This window comes from Penicillium chrysogenum (assembly GCF_028827035.1).
Source record: "Penicillium chrysogenum strain IBT 35668 chromosome Unknown utg000001l_segment0_segment0, whole genome shotgun sequence".
In the NCBI taxonomy this organism is placed as follows: domain Eukaryota; kingdom Fungi; phylum Ascomycota; class Eurotiomycetes; order Eurotiales; family Aspergillaceae; genus Penicillium; species Penicillium chrysogenum.
Genome location: NW_026622749.1, coordinates 5,124,448 through 5,145,769, shown reverse-complemented (window position 1 = coordinate 5,145,769; position 21,322 = coordinate 5,124,448). Strand labels below are relative to the sequence as shown.

Here is a 21,322-nt window from a genome sequence, read left to right as displayed (position 1 = left end):
CCCGATGAGGTAAGATGGCCACTCTTATGCGCGCCTTTCTCCCTCCGACCATCTCCCCCTTTAAGCAAACACAACCATCATGGCTATCGCGCGACCGATTCGCATGCTGGGTGCGGCATGCATTCTTCTTTGTCTATTTCTTGTCTTCCAATTACACCAAAGCTCCTCTGAAGAAGGGTCCAAGTTGGCCCATGGCATGAAAAAGGATCCTCTTGTAGATCGTGCGTGACCCCAGTTTCTTGCCACGCCTCCTATTACAACAATCGCACCCTAAATGCCATACTAACTACTTTTATAGCAACCGGAGAACCTGTAGGAAACTTATGGCGAGCCGAAGAACATGATTACTCCCCCGATAGCGAACAATCGGCCCGCACCAATGCTGCGCTTATTACCCTCGTCCGCAATGAGGAGCTGGGTCAGCTGCTCTCGACAATGAGTGACCTGGAGCGAACATGGAACAAAAAGTTCAACTATCCCTATATCTTCTTCAACGATGTGCCCTTCACCGATGAGTTCAAACAGAAGACTCAGGCAATGACCAAAGCCAAGTGCCAATATGGTATGCATTCCAGTCGGATTAGAACGAGAGGGAACCATACCTAACTTTAGATACAGAACTTGTACCAAAGGAACACTGGGAAGTCCCAGATTGGATCAATATGGACCTTTTCCACGAGTCCGCAAAGATGTTGGAGGAACAAGACATCCAGTACAGCTCCAAGATCTCCTATCACCAGATGTGTCGCTGGAATAGCGGCATGTTCTACAAACACCCAGCCCTTGCAGGCTACCGCTACTACTGGCGCATCGAGCCCAATGTCAAGTTCTTCTGCGATGTCGACTACGATGTGTTCCGATACATGGAGGATGGCAACAAGACGTACGGCTTTACCATCAACCTCTACGATGCACCACAGAGTATCCCTTCCCTATGGCCCGAGACTCAGCGATTCCTCGCCGCCAACCCGTCGTACCTCAGCGATAACAACATGTGGGAGTGGATTACGGATGACGTGGCTCGTCCGGAGCATACCAAGGGCGCCAATGGATACTCCACCTGCCACTTCTGGTCCAACTTCGAAATTGGCGATCTCGACTTCTTCCGCGGCGAAAAGTACGAGGCCTACTTCCAGCACCTGGATCGCGCCGGTGGGTTCTTCTACGAACGCTGGGGTGATGCTCCCGTCCACTCCCTTGGCATTGGTCTTTTCGCCGATGCCGCCAACGTCCACTGGTAAGTCACATGGTCTTTCTCTTATTTTAGAACCCTCACTCACATGTATCTTTACTAGGTTCCGTGATATCGGGTACAACCACATCCCGTATCTCAACTGCCCCAATTCTCCGAAGTGCTCCGGCTGCAAAGCTGGCCAGTTCTTCCAAGGCGCAGACTTCCTTGCCAAGGAGGATTGCCGACCTACTTACTTCAAGTATGTTGGGACGCACTAGTTATCATGGTGTCTCGTTTGATCTGTTCTCTCGTCTCTTGTCATTCTGGACAGTGCCTCATGACTCGATTCCTTGCATCACCTTGCATACCCCTATGACTATATTACTGAAAATCAGTGGCTTGGTACCCGGCGTTTGAGCGGACACATACCTGTGTGTATTGATGATTTTGTGTTCCCTTTTCTTTCCTATTTTTGGTTTAATTCCCTGTCACGAAATACGTTTTCGGCCATGTTGCTGTCTCCTAGAGAGCTACGGAGGCCTATCTACATTGTACTTATATCGGTTGCGCATGGTCATTGTTGGAGGCTCTGTTTGTTTGTCTGGTGCCCCATGGCCTGCTTTCGCAGGTCATTTTGTGATATATTGGCTATTTAGGAACAAAACCGAGATTCAGACCTGTCTGGCTATTCTACCATTTTGAGGAAGTTCCGTAAACTAAGTGTTGGCACATTGATAATTAAGGATTGAGAATTGAGGGTCGAGGACTGAGGACTGGCTTGAGCGGTTGGTAATACGACAATGCAAGATGACTGAACAAGATGGAATCAGGATAGATTAAGCACCAACCAAGTAAGGCACAGAAGACCTTTTTCCAGACAACAGCAGCACTAACAACACAAGAGATCTCTAAAGTATGTATACAGTTTTCTCTTCGACCTGACCCAGTCCTCAGCCAGTCAAACAGTGCTGGATAAACAACATGCGAGGGGGGTACTGTTTGTTTGAGAGAAAATTGACGTAAAAGTAGAATGGATGGTGGAAAATTTACGCCTCCTGGGGGTAGAGCTCCTCCCGGAGAGCGACGCCCAGCTCGACGCGCAGACCCTCGAGAGACTCGAGATATTGCTTGTACTGGTCGGGGTTCTCGACCTTGGCCTTGACACCTAATAACGAGATGACGTTAGCTTGGGTTCAGCGACGAAATACACTAGTGCCCAAATATAGGATGTTGTGGAAGCGTACCCTCGAAGACGCGAACAGCGGTGGGGAAGTCGTTAACACGGCGGGCGGCCTTGAGGGCGGCAGTGAGGACCTCGACGGAGGGAACGAGATCGTAAGCGAAGCAGTTGTTCAGGTTGCGCTGTTTGCAAAGAAATACGCATTAGTCAATTGTTGGATTGGTGCGGATATAGGAGCCGCATGTTGAGTAACGGGTGTGGCTGATGCCATGTATCGCATGCCGATCAATATGTCTCGGGTGAAGTCGAGATAGTCATACCTGGAGCTCGAAAACGTCCTGCACACCATCAAATTCCTTCTCGAATCTGCCATTGGGATACACAGTCAGTATGGGACGTCCCTATCATGTCCAGACGATTGCCGATGTTCGTTCCGGGAAGCGTCTAACATGGAGATGCAAGACGCTTCTGTCCGACTCCTCCGGCCTCAATGGCTTGCGATTGGGGTGTCGTACCTGGCAGAGAACTCTTCGTATGTCTCATCCTCGTGGCCGGAGCGGCGAATGGCGGTGGTACCGAAGTTGTGGGCGCGGGCGGCGGCCAGAGTCACTGGGGACTGCATCCGGGACCGGGTCAATTGGGGAGCTCTAAAGAAGCCGGTAGGGCGAACGGCGCGGGTCGCCACGCGGAAGATGGAGAGGGACGACATTTTTAGAAGGGGACCACGGTGGACCGGACAGGAGCAATGGTGAGGGGAGAGGTGTGGATGGGGACGGGAAGGGGAGGTGTGAAGTGCCTCTAGGATTTTGCGGGTGGTGTGGTGTTGACGCCTGAGGCAGCTGTACGGGTGCTGAGTCATCATCCGATCGGCCCCGTTCCAAGTTGTCTTGATCTCTAATGGTGGCCGCTGATTGGTTGGATGGTTGTCACTTTCGAGATGCGTGTCATTGGCCGAGTCTTAAGGTCATGACCGTCGAGTGCAGTCGGTTCATGCGATATCCCATTGTTCTTGAATTCCTTATGTCTATATTGATACGTTTTATATGATAAGGCTAAACATTAGAGAGGTTTTTCCGAAACACTGAAGCCAAACTATCATGGTAATTGGATGTTCAAATATATATTTTCTCTCCAATGGCTACGCAGAGAACCGACTTAGATGATTATTCGAGAAATTGGCCCCAATTTAATCAAGATGTTATGAATCTGTTACTACATACACCAAGAAGGTGACAGAAACTGGAGAATGTGGTTAGATACATGAGTGTTGACTGTCGAGCTTACCTAGGTAGACCTCGGTAAGGTTGAGAACGAGTAGTGGCGACATCGCAATCTAAGATCTTAATGATTTTGAATTAGGTACAGAGTAGATCCATGGATATAATCCCACTTGACAGAAAAATGGACAACAGATCAAATATTGTTTATTATGATCCACATGTCTACTCTGTGGATATGCTCTATGTATATCCTATGCTGCGGGGATTGGGGCAACCTAGTATACATAAATGACATCTATATACCTGCCAAGGCTACTTGCAATGACAAACTTCGATGATATTTAGTTGTAGCCCAATAATAGGAAATGTCTCGATATAACCTCAACGCGACGCTTCGGGTATGGATATAGTTGAGGTGGGGACTGGAATCCACCTAATGAGTTAGCCATCGAGAGCAGAGGTCGTCAATTTCCGAAGATATGTGCATAGGACATAATCCGTAGTGAATTTGGATAATCCTCGGCAATTTTATATAGTTCATTTCTTCTTTGTAATGGATACTGCACTATTAGAATTTGGCTAGGCTAGCATGTGATAGTTTCACACCAAGGACAGTATTGTATTTAGCAACACTACATAACTATAGTTATTTTATGGTCTGGGATTATTATTAAGAATGAATAAAATCTCAATCTAATCTATTTACTCCGTAATCAACGTTTCATATATTGAACAAAGTACTCCATGTACTCCGGAGATGCGATCGGAACCTGATCTTCCCCTTTTTTAAACGCTAAACCCTTTTGGGCCCTCAACGGACGCGCCGGACGCAAAAAGTAATGGTTCTCTTATTTCTCCAGCTTTTCCTTCTCTTCTTTTTACCCCCTTTCCTACTTTCATTTCTTTGGTTTTCTTTCCTTTCATTCCTTTCCTTTCCTTCATTTGGCTTTTCTTGTTTTGGCGGTTAACTGCAGATTACTGCCGTCAAAAGAACAGGTTGCCTTTTGCTATCTCTATCTTCAACCCATCTTCGTTTGAGAGGAACAACCTAATCCTGCCACAATGGCGTCCGAAATCCTCAAACATGTCTCGGTCCCCACCATCGATCGACCCTTCGGTGTGCACTTGTGGCCCCTCTTCGACCAGGCCTACGAGAAGGTCATGGGGTATCCCGCCAGCGAGTTTAGCTTCACCGAAGGTGTCACCCCTCTGTCCACCCTGAAGGAGACTACAATGATGCTTATCACCTACTACGTTGTCATTTTCGGTGGTCGCGAGATCATGAAGAAGTTGCCTGCGTTCAAGCTTAACGCCTTGTTCATGATTCACAACTTCGTTTTGACCACCGTTAGCGCTATCCTGCTGGTCTTGTTCATTGAGCAGCTGCTCCCCACCCTCTGGAGACACGGAGTCTTCTACACTATCTGTGACCAGGAGGGTGGTTGGACTCGCCCTCTGATCGTTCTGTACTACGTAAGTTGCGAAGCGCTTGAACCGCCGGAAGAAGGAAACTCACAACCTGATTAGCTCAACTACATCAACAAATACGTCGAGTTCATTGACACCGTCTTCCTGGTCCTCAAGAAGAAGCCATTGACCTTCCTTCACACCTACCACCACGGTGCCACCGCCCTCCTCTGCTACACTCAGCTTATCGGTGTGACTGCTGTGCAGTGGGTGCCCATCACCATCAACCTGCTGGTCCATGTCGTGATGTACTGGTACTACTTCCAGAGCGCCCGTGGCGTTCGCATTTGGTGGAAGAAGTACATCACCATGCTGCAGATCCTCCAGTTCGTCATTGACGTCGGTAAGTGATTCAGCCCCCAGAAACATGCAAGGAATGGTATACTGACAGTTTCAAGGGTTCATCTACTTCGCCTCGTACACCTACTTCACCTCTGCCTACTTCCCGTGGCTCCCTAACATGGGCAAGTGTGCCGGCGAGGAATTCGCTGCCTTGGCTGGTATCGGCATCATCAGCTCCTACTTGGTCCTGTTCATCTCCTTCTACATCGCCACCTACAACAAGACCGCCAAGACCGGTCGTCCCCGCCGCAACACTGGCCAGAAATCATTGATCGACATGAAGAACTTCGAAATTCCTTCCCCGGCTGGTACCCAGAACGGCAGCGCCAAGTCCACTGGCCGCTCCAACGGCCCTGTGACACGCTCCCGCAAGGCCTAGATAATCAACCAAAGCACAGTCGCGTCTGAATGCTTTCAGCTTGTGATTTGGGAGAAGATTGTTGAATCATCTTAGGATGAGCCATCGCACTGGAAATTCATCCAGTGCTTGTGGCCAAACAAAGCAGCAGGGCAGAGTGGCTGCTCTCGGGTGATGCGTCCCTATATTTGTTTAATGAATGACCACCTCATGATGCCAGGTCCATTGCCCGAGCATGGGGTATGTGCCTTGGAGTGCGCCGGAACTTTTGTCGGAAAAACCTATAGGGGCAATGCTGTTGGATTACCCTATCCCAGTGGTCTCGTCATGGTTGTATTTTATAATGTCGTTTTCTTCTTCTGTTCATGTTTGTCGTTATCACCCCCCGTTCGGTGGCAGGCCATGGGATTGTACCTTTCGCCCTTATTGTTATTAAAGTATCCATTGATAGACGTTAGCTCATAATATCAAGATAAATATAATCATGTCTGTTCTTTAGGCAATAGTGTGTTTGGGGGAGAGACGGATCGGCAGGTCAGATACCATGTCCATGGCTCGCATCTGGTCAGCAAGGCATGTTTGCTTTCTAAAATTGATTGCCTATGCTGTCAGCACCTTCAGCACAACCGGGATTCAAGATGCATCACCCATGCGGACCCAGTCTGTATCTCGAGAGACAATTCGGCCAGACCATATCTCGAGGCTATCCATCCAAACCAATCCATTTCGCCACACCATTGACGCCAAACAAATACCCAACTTGTTGATATGGCAACATAAAGCTTATATGCTGACCTCCGCAGCACAATGTGCAGTATCATACTGGACTGCCACGGCAGAAACAGAAACGCAGGAACAGGAACCGCCAGGTGGAGTTTAGATGGTCATCATGGCCTGTGCGACGAGGCACAACGCCACGAAAGTGATGTATCTGATATTCCCCGGACGTGCCCAGTTAGCAAGGCGATCAACGCGTCGCGTGACGAAACATACAGAGCCTCAGCCTCCAGAGAGAAAGTCCCCTTCCCCAAAAAGGACCTGAACTCAGAAGGCGAGCAGCAAGGCTGGTTATATCCAGCCACCCAGATCGAAAGGGCGGTGGCCATCACATCTCTCGATAACCAGCCCAGCCATTGATATAATGGGGCTGGGTAAAACTCAATAGACCAGGACAAGAGATAAAGTCAAAGGCAGGAGATATGGTTTATTCTCGAAAGTTACAAGCGCCTTGCTTGGATGTCATGCGCGTGGTTTATTCGGAGACTGGACGGACATGCAGGGCCGGGCTTTGCAGCCGGAGCGTGGTCGCCAATTTGAAAAAGAACAGAAAAAGGAAACGCATGGGCCTGCAGTAGTGGCCGACGTTAATAGTGAAGATCGGCCCATGAAGAGCCGGTGTGGCCCTGGTCGGATTTGAAACGGGTTGGATGTGTATACGGAGCTATGCCGGATCCTTCTAGCGTAGAGAGCCCACTGGATATGGAGTACTGGTTGGTCGACTCATTGAAGTAAGTGTCAAGAGCTTGACGTGCAGAAAGTGTATGCATAAAAGAGTGGGAAATTATTGAGTCCTTGCTGGTGGCTGCACTAGTATCTTCCACACTACTCGGTACTCTGTACGGATTACGCAGCGTACGGAGTAATATTATGGACAGATGATAGATATGGATGACAGGTGAGATTGAAAAATCGCCGAGATATGTTCATGTAAGGAGAGTCAGGAGAAGAGAGTTTTTCATTTTTCCCATGTTAAGCGTGTTCTGATCCTTCAGTGTTCATGTATAACCCCCTGATTCCTGAAGAATACCTAAGAATACCTAAGAATACCCTACGTAGTACTACGTATGTAGGTAATATACCTCCAACCTGCAAGATTTAGCACCTCCTGGCATAGCAAGGAGAATCCACCTGCCCAGTTAACCCGTTCACCCGTTTGAAGCTAAGGGAGTTCAGTGTGTTTGAGTTATACACTTGGGCCCCACTGATTGACTTGGCAAAGCTGTTAAACGCCTGATGTGATTTGATCCGATCACTCGTTGGTCATGAACTCCCCGTTCCTTGTTCTCCCGTGGGCGCGTTCATTCCAATCTAAACTGTTCAGCTTAAGTAGTTTGGTCCACATGGGGGAGTGCTTTCAGGGACAGATGTCTCATACATGGACCCTCAACATCCCGCTCTTTTCTTAGTTTGTTGGGACGACTTCCCTGGATATGAAAATTCTTCCTATGCCCTGCATAATCCCATGCCCCCCTGAGATCCTGATATGCATAAATGTCCAAGGAATAACGGAGGATTAGGCGCATGGACCTTGACCAAGGATAGCTCATGGTGATCTATCAGATTCTGATTATTCTTCTATGTACGGAGTAGATATTTATCCTTTTAATCTATTTATCTCTGAAAGTTTGAAATCAGCCGTCCTGCCACGATATCCAGTGTAACGCGTTTTCTCCCCCTGCTGAAACTGGCCCTATTTAGTCCTGCAAGGGTGAGACACCAATCACAATTCTTTTCTTCTTACGCGCTGTACAAATTTAGTACAAATCTAAGGGAAAAAATATTCAAAAATATAACAAAAATAAAAGATTATATTGAAATTATAATGAACCTTTCCATTTTTCATTCTACACGTGTACAGGGTGGCAAAAGTCCCTGGATGCCTTTCTTCTTCCTTCATACGGAGTACTATATATGATATCCTATGATATCTGCATACAATATATAGCTCCTTGGTCCCCCTCTCCACTTAAAAGAGCCCTTTGGTCGCCCTGGATTTTTGAATCTCCTTTGCAGCTTTGGGATATTTGGCATTACGTCTCCTTCTCCCTTTTACCTTGGTATTCTTAGTCCTTGGGGTTTGCATTTTCCTTTCTGCTTTAGAACTGCCTACTCTTTGGAACGCCTGCTCTTCCTATTCTGCCCTATTACCGATTACAACCATATCACTGCCGGGAACATGTTCGAACCTACTTCCTCACTGAGCCTACACCGCTTGAGCAGGCATAGCCTCCAAGATAGATACGAGTCAGACGAGGAGGCTGTGTCTGAATCCGATACAGGCGCCCAAGATCTACTTTCCTCGCCCGTGGGCTCACAAACCGGAATCTTTGATTCAGATCTCAGTGCCGACGAGCACTCTCACATGGACCCTGATTCTGACCGGGATGAAGATACCCTGGCTCCGCCAACAGTCAAACGGGCCAGGCCTGTCTCTTCTGCTACTATCAAGAGAAACAGCAATGCCACCTTTGACGAAGATACGTATGTGTTTGATCCGGAGGAGCAGATGGTTCTTGAGCTCCCACCGTCAGATTCTCCGCCACAACTGGCATCCAGCACCTTCCTACAGCCATCGATATACGTCTGGCCAAAACCACCGCAGCCGGCCAGCTCAAGGTCTCGCTCTACCTCACCCTCATCGGTCTTTTCGGTAGAGGAGGCAAACATTCAGGTTGCAAAGGAAGTGACCTTCATGGAGCCCCGAACTCGTCCTACGGTGGTTTTGATCGACGCTCTGGGGACACGGCGCAAGACCTCGAAATCTCGTCCAAGCCATTCCCGCTCCCGCGAAAGCAGCCGCACCCGCTCAATGCTGGTCAGGACTGACAGCTGCCGACTTACATTGCCACACTCGTCAGCCTCAGCAACCAAGCCACCGCGAGTATCTGAGAAAAGGGCCAGCATGAAGCCGACGCCTAAGACAGCTACGACAGCTCCAACCACAACCACAACCCCAACCGAAACCCTAGAAGAAGATACACAGTTCGCACCCAGCGCAACCATCAACCGAGTCTCCGAAATCCCCTCAGTCCTGTATTTCCCAGCGCCACCACGCACAGTCCCAACACAAGAGTACCGACGACCCCGAACCTCAGGCCAAGACAAAGCAATGCCACCACCACTAAACCCGCGCACCCGTCGACCCCCCTCAATGCGCAGCACAAGCAGCAACAGCATGCCCACCTACATCTCCCGCCCCTCAACACCCTTCTCAGCCGAGGACAGCAAACCCAGCTACAACGACACACCCTCCCAGCTCACCAGAGCCTGTAGCCCGGCTTCAATCTCATCCACCTCTTCGCCACCACCATATATCTCCTCGAAACGCAGCGGCTCAACGTACAGTGTATCGAATATGATCTCAAGCCGCTCGCCACTTATGATGCGGCGCATGACGAGGAAACACTCTTCCTCCAGCGTGCATTCGCTGAGTAGTCTGCGCTCGGAGGTCGGCGTTAACGACGCCTCTGCTTCGCAGATTTCGGTCGCTACTCAGCCTACCCCGCTGCCCAGTGCTGACTCCCACGTTGTGCGGAAGTCTAGCCAGCGTCGCCATTCACGACATAATAGCGTTCTGCCGGGGAGGGGATTTATGGGGTTGAAGCTGGGGAAGAAGTCGCATGCTAAGGCTTGAGATGGGTTCTTCACTTTTTGCTTTTTGCTTTTTGCTTTTTGCTTGTTTTTCTTTTGCTTTCTGGTACTTAACATATATTGACCTAGTAATGTTTTTATGGGAATCTCTTGGATGTTGGTTTCTGGGTTCTTATTCTGGTGTTTGGTATATGGCGTTTATTTGTTTTTACTTCTTTCCCTCTCACCTCTGTTTCGATCAGCTAATGTATGACGGTCCTTGACTTCGTCAAGGGCTGAATCGAGTCAAATTCTGGGATGGCTAATGTCTACTTTAATGGTTGGCGCATGGTATCTGATTTGGGAACATTATTGGGTGGTTTTTGTTCTGGTTAGTTCTGAGTTACATAGCTAAATAGCTATCGAGTCATCTATTGCCAGTCTGATATTAGTGTCTACATGCATTCATACAACCTGATCGTGTTCCATTCAAGTAGTCTAGTACATAGGTATCTTATATCTGATTGACCACGTATCCTCAACTTGTATACTCCCCGGATGTGGAGGCATGGTGATCAATCTCCCTGTAAACATACAAAAGGAGACTCCATACTTCCCTACTGTCGTCATTTCGGTAAAACGCAAGCGGTATCATATCTTTTCCAAGGGAAATTACATGCCTTGGCAGTGCATAGGACCTTAGCAAGGAGTACACGAGGAGTACCAGCCCCCGAGTACCAGCGTAAACCTGGAGGATCGGCTGGAATTGAGTTGACCTGATGCAGGTAAATTCGCTGCTTTCTCCAGAAACAAGGGCGAACGGCGTCCTCGAGTGGGGAATGCGCTATACTCTACTCCCACTTCGTATAACATAGAGGGGCATGCGAAAATTCCGTGTGTATTTGACCCACTGCCCCGATCATCCGAGACAGGACGGTTCAGCACCCACTTCAACTCGCCCGCTAGGGATTCGGCCGGGTACTCCACTATGAAGATCTTCACTATGTATGTCAATGCCAACTTGGGCATTTACAGGATTCAGAATGTCTTATCTTTCAATGAAAAAGGGTTGCACGTGCGTTAAGTAACTCGACCTACTGGGAAGTAGACCGATGACGAAATAGCAATTCATCCAGCAGAGCGTGGAATAGAACAATAAAAGAGCCACTCGGGCACGAGATTCCGCAATTAGCAAGGAAAAAGTCAAAAAATAGCATGCAGTCGTAAAAGGATAATGAGTTCTAGCCGAAGCCTACTTCCGTGCCTCCAGGGCAGCTTTGATGGCTGTCCGAAATGAATTAGCACCATCTTCTTTTGTAGATATTCACGCAAGTGACACTTACCATCGCAAGAGGTCTTGGCATCGCCGAATAACATTCGAGTACCGGGCATAAAGAACATGGGGTTTGGAACATCCGCTGTGAAGAATGTTAGTTTCATTTATCAGGAATGACGGAGAAGGGACCATACCATATCCGCTGGACATCCCCCGCTTCATAACTATAACCTCCTTACTCTTCCACGCATGAAGGACAGGCATGCCGGAGATGGCGGAGTCTGGCTCCATGGCAATTGGGTTAACGGTATCATTGGCGCCGATGACGAGGGTGACATCTGTGTCCGAGAAATCCTCGTTGATCTCTTCCATCTCCAAGACGACTGCATCAATTGTTAGCGAATAATTCACAGATTTCAACCACAAAAGTCTTACTATCATAAGGCACAGATGCCTCCGCAAGCAGCACATTGCATTGACCGGGCATTCGGCCAGCAACCGGGTGAATAGCGAAGCGAACGTTGACACCACGGGCACGCAGCAAGCGAACAATCTCCGAAAGAGCATACTGAGCCTTGGCAACAGCCATACCATAGCCAACTACAATGATGACATTCTCAGCGCTGGATAGAGCTTCAACGGTGTCATCGATGCTGCTTTGCTTGATCTCGCCCTCGATCTTCTTCTGGTTTTGCGCAGCCGGACTCGAGATTCCGCCGAACAGGACATTTGTTAGCGACCGGTTCATGTTGATGCACATAATGTATGAAAGAATGGAACCGCTGACACCGATCAGGGATCCCACACTGGTGAGAAGTGGATTGTCAAGCATCAGGCCTTCGGCCACAAGGGCGAATCCAGAATAAGCGTTCAATACAGTGATGACGACGGGCATGTCGGCACCGCCGATGGCTGCTGTCGTGGTGTATCCCTTCAGGAAACTGAGGATGGTGCTTGTTCCTAGGCAGATGGCTGCGATTGCAGGGCTTCCTGGCGCCATTGTAATGAACGCTCCCATGGTTGCCATATTACCGCCCAATAGTGTTGAATTGACAACGTGTCGGCCGGGCAGAATCGTCGGCTTGGAAGACATGCGCCCTGCCAATTTCAGGAAAGCGACGATCGAGCCGGTAAAAGTAACACCACCAATCAGAACACCCATGTACGCTGTCGTCAGGTGCAGAGTTGTGATATCACCAATATCGGCCATTACACTTCCGGCACTAGTCAGAACAGCAGCCAATCCCACTACCGAGTGGAGAGCAGCGACAGTTTGGGGAAGACCTGTTGGTGTGATGCGACGGCCGATCAGGCCTCCGATCAAGGCACCTGTTCCAGCAACAGCAGTGAACTGCGTCAGCGTCTCAGTAGAGAAGCCTACCGCAGCCAGTGAAGCCAGAATACCGGAGATTACTCCCAGGATACCGAAAATATTGCCACGTCGGGCTGTTTGTTGCGATGCCAGACTAGAGATTGAGCCCATGCACAGAATTGTGCTGACGAGATATCCGGCTTGAACCAGACCGGACATGCCAGTGCTGGCGGCCGCAATGAAGCCACCACCAAACACCACAGCGGGGACAGCGTACAGCCATGGATACTCGGGAGGGTCGGTTGGACGCTTGAACATATCTAGCATACGCTTCGTGACAACGAAGCCGCCAGAGATATTCACAAAAGCCAGAAGCACGGAGGCAGCGCCGAAGTATTCTGGGATAGTAGTCGGCACATAGCCTCCTCCCATGATGAATAGTCCACCAATGCCGACCATGCCCGAGATGGCGTTGGTTACGCTCATGAGCGGCGAGTGGAGCGCAGGTGCCACGCCCCAAACAGCACGATAGCCGACAAGGCCAGCAAGTCCGAAGGTCATCATGTTGCCCATAAATACTGGACCGGCTGCCTTTCCTAGAGCCAAGGTTGTGCCCATTGCACCTGTGACCGCTGTCACGTCGCGTGTTGCCTTTTGCCACGGCGTCAAAGCAACTTCCTCCTTCGCTGTGACAGCTTGTGCCTCTGGCTTTGGGGTTGGGGGTGGAGCGGGTGGAGCAGCAGGGGGGATTATTTCACCATTTAGAGTCACGATGGAACCGCGCACAACTTCGTCTTTAAAGTCGATCCCAAAAGACTTCTCCTCGGGGGCCATGGAGAGAAGGTACTTGGTGATATTGTTCGAGTATAGCGTGGAAGACTGGGTAGGAAGACGCGAAGGAAGATCCGTGTAGCCAATGATAGTAACGTCCTTGTAGCTGCTCAATTCCCCAGGAACAGTAGCTTCGCAATTTCCACCTGCTTCAGCGGCAAGGTCAACAATAACAGAGCCGGGTTTCATTGCAGCAATCATTTCTTTAGTAATGAGCTTCGGTGCAGGCCTGCCTGGGATCAGGGCCGTGGTGATAATGATATCGACCTCTTTAGCTTGCTCCATGAACAGTTTCATTTCAGCTTCGATAAATTCCTTGGACATTTCTTTGGCGTATCCGCCCTGACCAGCACCATCCTCCTGGAAATCAACCTCGACGAACTCAGCGCCTAAAGACTGGACCTGCTCGCGCACAGCAGGGCGGGTATCAAAGCCACGAACAATAGCACCCATGCGACGGGCAGACGCGATTGCGCTCAAACCAGCTACGCCAGCACCAATAACGAGGACTTTACTGGGGGAATCTTTCCAGCTGCAGTAACCTGACCAGTCAAGAAGCGACCGAAGTGATTGGAGGCCTCCAGAACCGCCTTGTAACCTGCAATATTGGCCATGGAGCTAAGGGCATCGAAAGTCTGCGCACGAGAAATTCGCGGGATGCGATCCATTGCAAAGGATGTCACACCACGAGCCGCGAGTGCCTCGACGAGGGGCTTGTTCTGGAGCGGGTAGATGAAAGAGATAACGGTCGAGCCTTTGCGCAAAGCCTGGATTTCATTGAATGGTCCCTCCGACTGGGGGCTGCGGACCTTCAGTACAATTTCACTCTGGGACCAGACTGTATCCCGGTCGACCATTGTCGCGCCGGCCTTTTCGTAGGCATGATCCAGTAGCTGAGCGCGCTCGCCTGCACCACGTTCGATAAGCACACGGGAGACCCCCTTCTTCAACAGAAGGGCGACATTCTGTGGGGTAATTGCCACACGACGTTCACCCGGAAAGATCTCCAGAGGGACACCCACGGTCAAGGCTGAATAAGGGGTGGTAGATACCGGCTCGGAGGGAGGTGACTCAGGTGTGGTTGTAGCAGTTCGTTTGGAAATGGAGAGCCATCGTGGCTGGCAAATGGACGGGCGATTATTCTGTGACGTGAAAGATGTAGCTTGCCGAATTTGAGAGACTAATTAGACGAAAGTGGTCAGAAAACAGCTCAACTTTGGCTTCCGACACTGCGATTTGGAGAAGCTTACCCGACGTCACCGGAAGGAAAGATTTCCCCGCGCGAGCTATGGACGCCCCAAAACACGGCCGCAGGGCTGGCCGCAGCGATGCTGGAACGCTCATTGCGAGTGACCCTGCAGGCTGCACGTTATGCCGGGGCTTTTTGTCTCGTCTAACGCCTATTGGGCCCAGGAAGGGGGAGCAGGACTAGGGTACCGCATCCAGCCCGGACTGAAAGGCAAATAGAAACAACGCTAAAGAGCTTTAGAAAAACAAAGGTTTTAGAAAGTGTCAAAAGCCACAGCAGAAAGGCAACAAGACAGAAAGAAAGAAAAGAAAGGAGGGGAAGTCCAAGTTGAGTCAAGGCACCGATTCTCGGCAGAATGCCCAAGTAAAGAGGGGAAGCGGCTATGTACGATTCCTACCTTGCGATGAAACGCCCGGATATTTGTAATTTATAGTGCGTGTGAGTTATTATCTCTATAGCCTATATCTATACTAATAAGCTGTAGCCTTTCTCCCCCGCATAATCATAAAACGTGGGGGGCCGTTGGAGAAGATAAGCCCTTGATTCTCCACATGTACCCATCTCAGGAACAAGGAACAATGATAGTATAGCAAGTTGAATTAGCTAGACTTAGATAAAACATTATATGGTCTAAAGCCCGAAAGCCATCTACTGCAATCTTTAAGGCACTATATGCCCGGTACTAGGAACTGGTAGCCAGTTACACTTCCGCATTCCTCCATCATCGACCAGTGCTCGATTCACCATGGTCGGAGCTGACTTCATCCACAGTCTCAACAGCACCCTTACTGTCAATGAAGTGAGTGATGCGATCACGAGGAAGCCAGGCACTCTCAGGCATCACGAAGTAGGAGATCAATGCCAGAATGGTGACTCCAGCCATGATAATGGGGGCATCTATCCAGGAAGTTAGCGGGATAAAAACATATGAGAAAGAACAACGTACAATTCAAGTTCTCGGCGGTGACAGGGAACGCGTAGGGCGAGAACAGGATAGCGACAACCCAGCCATTCCAGAAGACACCGATGAACTGGAACGGCTTACTCCAGCGGCCGAGACTCCACTGCGGCTTCGGGAACCGTTTCGGAGTGCACAGCAGCCGACCCAAACAGATCAAACCGTAAGCCGCAGCACTGGGAACACCAGCTGCCGAGACGAGAGAAGTGAAAGCCGTGGAGGATGGAAGAATGGAGCAAGTGACTATAGCGGCGACAGCCCAGACAACAATAACTGCGTTCCGTGGCTGACCGTTCTTTACACGGGAAACCCAACCCGCAAAGGGGAGTACACCATCACGGGCAACGGCAAAGACAAGGCGAGAGGCAGCGATGATGGCAATTGCGGTGTTCTGAGAAGCAAAGTCAGCTGTGAAATATCCACGCACACAAACAGATGATAGCTTACCAGCCATAGAGCGAAAATGCAAATGATATTCATGAAGATATGGCCGCCCTTGCCTAGAACCACGGCGTAAAGAGGCACGAAGGGTTGGGGGAACCGAAGCCCATAAGTGTGTCGGCGTCGGGCTAAAGAAAAACTAGGTCAGAAATTCGAAGTGTGGTATCCATGGGGACTCGAGACAAACCGCGCAGAACAAGAAAAGAATAATCGTAGCCAAACCACCGAACCCACTGGCGACGGTACTCCAGAAGATACCGCGAGCAGCAGTGATAGAGGCATTCTTAGTTTCTTCCGCAACGTGACCCGACGCGTCGAATCCAATCAGAATGCCAGCGGTAGCAAGATAAGAAAGACACCAGTTCCAGCCAGCTGGAGCCCCGGTACCGTTGTATGTGGTCATAAAGGCCTCATGGGTGGTACGGAATCCCCAGGTTTGAGCAGTGCCAATGGGCAGCCAGATAAGGTTCAGGACAAAGTCGAGCATCACGACTGCAGCGGACCACCAGAAGACATATCTGAAATATCGAGCTAAAATGCTGTCAGACGCAGTCAATCAATAGTTACACATTTGTACATACGAGGCAAAAGGTTCAACAGGGCGGCCAGAGCAAGCAAGACCTCAGTGCAGATCCACTGGACTGCACGGAATTTGACACTGCTTACGTCTGATGGGAAATCGAGGTTGAATACGGTTATTTCCTAAAAGCGATAAATCAGTCTAATTCTTGGGGGAATGAAGAAAAAAAAGAGCTTACCGAAAGCATGTAGTTCACTGCAGCCTGGGTGTTGCCTATGATCAAATTACCATCATGCAAGTCTTGGGGGAATAGATACGCAACATACTTGCACAGAAGGTCGTCCAAGCCGTTGTACTCCACCAGGCGACAATAAAGCCAAGGAGTCGGCCAAATCGAGGCCCACCAGCTTCGGCGGCCCACAAGTAAATCGACCCGGCGGACGGAGAAGCCGAACAAACCTCAGCGATAACAGCAGCAGTAATGAACGTGAACACCATGGTCACTACATAACTAGTCCAATAGGCCAGGTTTCCACCGGCGGCAATACCAGTGCTGAAAGTAACGCGAACACCACCGACAAAGTAAAGAGCAGCTAGACGAAAGTCAGTATGAATGCATGCACCAAGTGGTGAACAGGCGAAAGCGTACCGAATGTGGTCGCAAAATTCTCGAACAAGTTGTATGTCCGATGAAGAACCTGTTTTGTGACTCAGACTCAGCTGCTGACCACAGATCATCTTAATCTATATGGGTTGACCTACCGGCTTGTAACCCAAGGTCCGCTAGAAGATTACGTTAGCTTGAGATTTATAGACTTGGATGCAGCACTTACCAGCAAGGCGGCATCATCCTGATTCTTGAGCTCAGCCCGATTAGCTTCACCTTCACCCTCACCTTGATTGGTGAAGAGGTCAGCAGAACCAGCGACAGGGTCGTGAGAGGCCATGTCTGGATGACAGGTATATACAACTGTAGGGAAAAGAAAGACAAGCTTCTGTATCAGGTTGAGAAGAGATCAGAAATTTTAGTGATAGACTTTCTAAGGTTATCAGTCCCCCGGTCAAAACGTGCCCAGAATGATCCACCGGGAAGATTAGGACCCCACAGTTGGATTTGATTGCAACTATAGCTTACGACGATTATTATTTGTGACTCCTTTTATAAAATATAGTCGATATTACTATATATACAAAGAGTCCTCCAATTCTCCTTGATATACCTATTGAATTGTCCGGGTAAGTATAACGTAGAAAAAGCCCTGGAGATTCCACTGGATTAATAACCTTGGAAGGTTTATTAACTTTTCCCAACCTTGGAAGGTCCGGAGGGGGTCCGTCCGATATACCGGCAGTATCAAATCAGTTGCGCAAAGTACCCCTAGTAAAGGGTTGACCGCCTAACACACCGCCTATTATATAATAAGGTTGAAGGGGTCCGAGCACCCGGATCCGTTAGTCATCCAGACGTATGCCCGGGATTGGGCAGTTGTCCTGGAACTTCTGTTTGGTAACTGCCGCATACGAATATGAGTATAGCGCGGACCGTAACAGTTTGCTTTTGCAACATCCGTGGCACAGCAAATGACCCTGGCCACAAAAAAGCACCCTCTCTCAAGTTGTCCATGGATTGCTCCGTTTCAATCACCCTTCGAGCCCATTCTTCTGATACACTAAGTGTAGCCTGTACCCGTTGTAATATCTCATCTGTAATATCTCATCTGTAATACCATATTTGTGATGTCAGGTTTGCAAGAGGGTGGCCTATCTTAGAAGTTTTGAATATGTGCGAAGCATAAGGTATTGCTGATGGGATGGCTCAGAGCCAGAGCCCAGACATCTTCGGGGAGTGTGTTTATTGTATGTAATTGGAGATGCGCGCTCCGGACCAGATTTTTCCAGTCTATCTCATTGGCAGGGATTGAAAAATCGTTGACTGACCCACGCCGGAGGGTGAGCAATTGACAAATCAGGTTTCATTCTCCAACGAAGCGTACCTTGATAGGGCTAGCCGTTCCAGAAGCTCGGTTTGCTCATAAGAAAATGGGCGGAGACAAGAACTGAACAGTTGGGATTGTTTGGATAGAAGAATCAACAAGTAAAGGCCACGTGAAAGATGTATCAGGGAAAATCTTGGAAATGGGAGAGAAGAAGAACAAAACAAGAAGCAGGCTGAAAGGCCACGAGAGGATGTACCAGGAGGGGGAGAGAAGGAAGAAAAGTATGCTGCCCAACGAAGCTGAACACTTCCAGTTCAATGGTATCTGCACCATATTCTTTTGCTTCTTCCTATTTCTCCTCTTCTCTCTACTTTTACACCTCACTTGGCCAGCTCATCTAGGCCCAGATTATTTGACACCCAATCCATCGACGAATCCAGCCAATCAGGGTAAGCGTTTGCAGACTGAGCATTTGCCTGGTTTGTCGTGTTTGTCATTCTCGGAGGCTATATATACAGCCTCCTTTCTATAAATTCATATCATATCATTCTTCCTCCTTCATCCTCCTGGCAGCATCTAGTCTCAAGAGATAGGCGACCCAGTCCCTGAGGCTGGACCTTGGTCGAAGTACATCGAACGTCTTCCTTGGTCCGTTGCGAAGGAGGGCGAACTTGTCAAATCGGTTTTCTTGAAGTTCCTGATGGGCCAGGATAAGAAACGCGAGCCAGTCGTCCGATCAACAATGGGCCTTCAGCCTGAGCGCTGGAACGAGGACTTGGGATCCAATATCCAGAATGTTGAGGCCCTTTTCATTCAGATGGTAGGACGTGAGGCATCCGTACGCTGTGACCACTGTTTGGCGGGGCGAGGAATCTTTGCTTTGTGTGTGGTGGTTGATGAGCCAGGATTTCCCAAATGCTGTGGCAACTGTATGTACGGTGGAAAGGGCGCCAAGTGTACGACCCTCCAGCACGGCCAGACTCAGCCAGTCAGTGTGCCCAACGCTGGAGTCTATGGTGGTGTGGCCACCACTGGAATGCAAACTTCGGCCGCGCCCGCTGCGCGCCTTCGAGCCGACACCACGGCAAGTCTTGATAGCGTGATAATACGAAAGGAGCTGTCTCATCAATTAATATTATATTGAGATTTGGTTAAGAGGAGCTATGAGAGAGATATCAATTGAGTAGGGGAAACCATAACAAAAAGATTCTTGGCAAGCAAGTGACCTCGCGGGCCAATGTTCCCCTATTGGTACTATCTAGTTATGTATTCTAATCGATGAGAGGTTTCAGGGCTTCGTAGAAGTAGGGATTTCGGAGGCAGAGGGAGTGTATGATCGTCGGTAGCGATTCATGATGCTTGGTGAGGATTATAGACCCATCTCAAAGGGCGAGATCAATATCCATCTCTTCGGACCCCATCCCACCGTACGTTTCTGCCGAGGTCTCTTTTGAACGGGCTGGGGAGATGGCAGCTGCCTTCTGTAGCATCCACACTAGCAACCCGAAAGGCTGCTCTAGAGCTGTCTGACGACCGACAACAGCAAATTCTGACCACTAGTAGATGTTAGGATTCCGAGTTACTAACGTTATATTCTTGGCTAATATAAGCTTACCTTCGAATCGTGACTGATTTTCAAGAAATGCCAAACTGATCCAGTGTACGCCATCCCGTACACACCGCAGTTGCGCTTCTGGTCATTCCTGCGTCCCCGGTGGATGCACCCTTCGATACCAATTAGCTTTCCGAAAAAAGGTATGACACATACAGCGAGATACATACCCATGTATCCCAGGAGTTGGGGGATTGGATCCTTGGACTTCGCTCCGCCCTTAGCCTCAACGATGAGGACATTGAGGCATAAGGCCTCACTCTCACCATACCAGACACTGTAGTCCATTCTTCCTGAGAGAATAACCCGCTTATGATTGAGAGTGACCGGGCCGAAAGAATAGGTCCTCTCGTATTGAATATTCAATGGCCGGGCATTTGTGAGATCCGAAATGGCTGTCGTGTACGCGTGGAGGGTGATGGAGTCAATAAACCACCGAGTACTAGCCTCGGTAGGTCGCGAGCGACCAAATGCCTGTTCAATGAGATCTAGTGTGGTAACTATAATAGATTAGCTATATACCCCTTCTACTCTATATCTAATATCACATACCGAGGTGGGGAGGTAGGGGCAGCGGCTGAACATTTTTTATCTCTAGGTCATTGGCGTCGTATTCAAGCCGAAGAGACCGTTCAACCTCCTTTAAGGTTAGGTCTGAGACTGGGACACTATCGTAGCGTTTCATCCGGCCCTCGACCTTATCAGTTGCGGTCTTCAGCTGTCGTTCGTCGATCACCTTATCGAGGAACTTCCGGACCGACGATCGGAGCTGGTGGAGGAGGTTATGACGTTCCTTAGGGAAAATCTCTGTGGCGATGATTGCTTCGTCGGTGGACTTATCGGCACTAAGCACGCCCTCCATACGCTCGGCACTACCGCTCATCGTTGCAAATGGCTGGTATCGATGTTAAGTGCGGTGCAGAAGATAGGAGTGATGGAATTGGAAGATGTAGGACGAGAGGTCAATTGATATAGGAAGAAAGAAGAACGAAAGTTCTCCAGAAAAAAATAAGGTTTCAGCCTTATGGGCGGGTGATAGACAAGGGTCCACGGGTACCTAGGTAGGTACCTACCTAGGTACGACGGGTATCACTA

General features: G+C 49.4%; 9 protein-coding genes across 9 annotated transcripts; 5 read left to right on the top strand and 4 right to left on the bottom strand.

Annotated features, from left to right (window-relative positions):
- Positions 1-79: 79 nt before the first annotated feature.
- Positions 80-1,452, top strand: N7489_002044 (glycosyltransferase family 15 protein; the record flags this gene model as incomplete). The annotated part of the gene is made up of 4 exons (XM_056707799.1): positions 80-221; positions 299-562; positions 619-1,237; positions 1,296-1,452. The coding sequence occupies 4 exons, from the start codon at positions 80-82 to the stop codon at positions 1,450-1,452; spliced, it is 1,182 nt and encodes a 393-aa protein (XP_056572101.1).
- Positions 1,453-2,189: 737 nt separating this feature from the next.
- N7489_002043 (cytochrome c oxidase subunit VI) lies at positions 2,190-3,213 on the bottom strand (the record flags this gene model as incomplete). Its single annotated transcript, XM_056707798.1, has 4 exons — positions 2,190-2,339; positions 2,419-2,536; positions 2,675-2,720; positions 2,870-3,213. The coding sequence occupies 4 exons, from the start codon at positions 3,211-3,213 to the stop codon at positions 2,221-2,223; spliced, it is 627 nt and encodes a 208-aa protein (XP_056572100.1). The 3' UTR covers positions 2,190-2,220.
- Positions 3,214-4,636: 1,423 nt separating this feature from the next.
- Positions 4,637-5,762, top strand: N7489_002042 (elongation of very long chain fatty acids protein; the record flags this gene model as incomplete). The annotated part of the gene is made up of 3 exons (XM_056707797.1): positions 4,637-5,047; positions 5,102-5,384; positions 5,440-5,762. 3 exons carry the CDS (start codon positions 4,637-4,639, stop codon positions 5,760-5,762), a joined length of 1,017 nt encoding a protein of 338 aa, XP_056572099.1.
- A 786-nt stretch (positions 5,763-6,548) lies between these two features.
- Positions 6,549-6,878, top strand: N7489_002041 (uncharacterized protein; the record flags this gene model as incomplete). The annotated part of the gene is made up of 1 exon (XM_056707796.1): positions 6,549-6,878. One exon carries the CDS (start codon positions 6,549-6,551, stop codon positions 6,876-6,878), a length of 330 nt encoding a protein of 109 aa, XP_056572098.1.
- A 1,819-nt stretch (positions 6,879-8,697) lies between these two features.
- On the top strand, positions 8,698-10,155 carry N7489_002040 (uncharacterized protein; the record flags this gene model as incomplete). The annotated part of the gene is made up of 1 exon (XM_056707795.1): positions 8,698-10,155. One exon carries the CDS (start codon positions 8,698-8,700, stop codon positions 10,153-10,155), a length of 1,458 nt encoding a protein of 485 aa, XP_056572097.1.
- Positions 10,156-11,330: 1,175 nt separating this feature from the next.
- On the bottom strand, positions 11,331-14,854 carry N7489_002039 (putative nicotinamide nucleotide transhydrogenase; the record flags this gene model as incomplete). The annotated part of the gene is made up of 6 exons (XM_056707794.1): positions 11,331-11,375; positions 11,435-11,509; positions 11,562-11,750; positions 11,803-14,034; positions 14,058-14,690; positions 14,761-14,854. The coding sequence occupies 6 exons, from the start codon at positions 14,852-14,854 to the stop codon at positions 11,344-11,346; spliced, it is 3,255 nt and encodes a 1,084-aa protein (XP_056572096.1). The 3' UTR covers positions 11,331-11,343.
- A 626-nt stretch (positions 14,855-15,480) lies between these two features.
- N7489_002038 (putative amino acid permease) lies at positions 15,481-17,625 on the bottom strand (the record flags this gene model as incomplete). Its single annotated transcript, XM_056707793.1, has 10 exons — positions 15,481-15,656; positions 15,706-16,108; positions 16,165-16,286; positions 16,393-16,689; positions 16,740-16,860; positions 16,917-16,951; positions 17,005-17,271; positions 17,328-17,376; positions 17,441-17,461; positions 17,512-17,625. The coding sequence occupies 10 exons, from the start codon at positions 17,623-17,625 to the stop codon at positions 15,481-15,483; spliced, it is 1,605 nt and encodes a 534-aa protein (XP_056572095.1).
- A 1,690-nt stretch (positions 17,626-19,315) lies between these two features.
- N7489_002037 (DUF3716 domain-containing protein) lies at positions 19,316-19,759 on the top strand (the record flags this gene model as incomplete). The annotated part of the gene is made up of 1 exon (XM_056707792.1): positions 19,316-19,759. One exon carries the CDS (start codon positions 19,316-19,318, stop codon positions 19,757-19,759), a length of 444 nt encoding a protein of 147 aa, XP_056572094.1.
- A 238-nt stretch (positions 19,760-19,997) lies between these two features.
- On the bottom strand, positions 19,998-21,110 carry N7489_002036 (uncharacterized protein; the record flags this gene model as incomplete). The annotated part of the gene is made up of 4 exons (XM_056707791.1): positions 19,998-20,171; positions 20,231-20,340; positions 20,398-20,727; positions 20,780-21,110. 4 exons carry the CDS (start codon positions 21,108-21,110, stop codon positions 19,998-20,000), a joined length of 945 nt encoding a protein of 314 aa, XP_056572093.1.
- Positions 21,111-21,322: the final 212 nt, after the last annotated feature.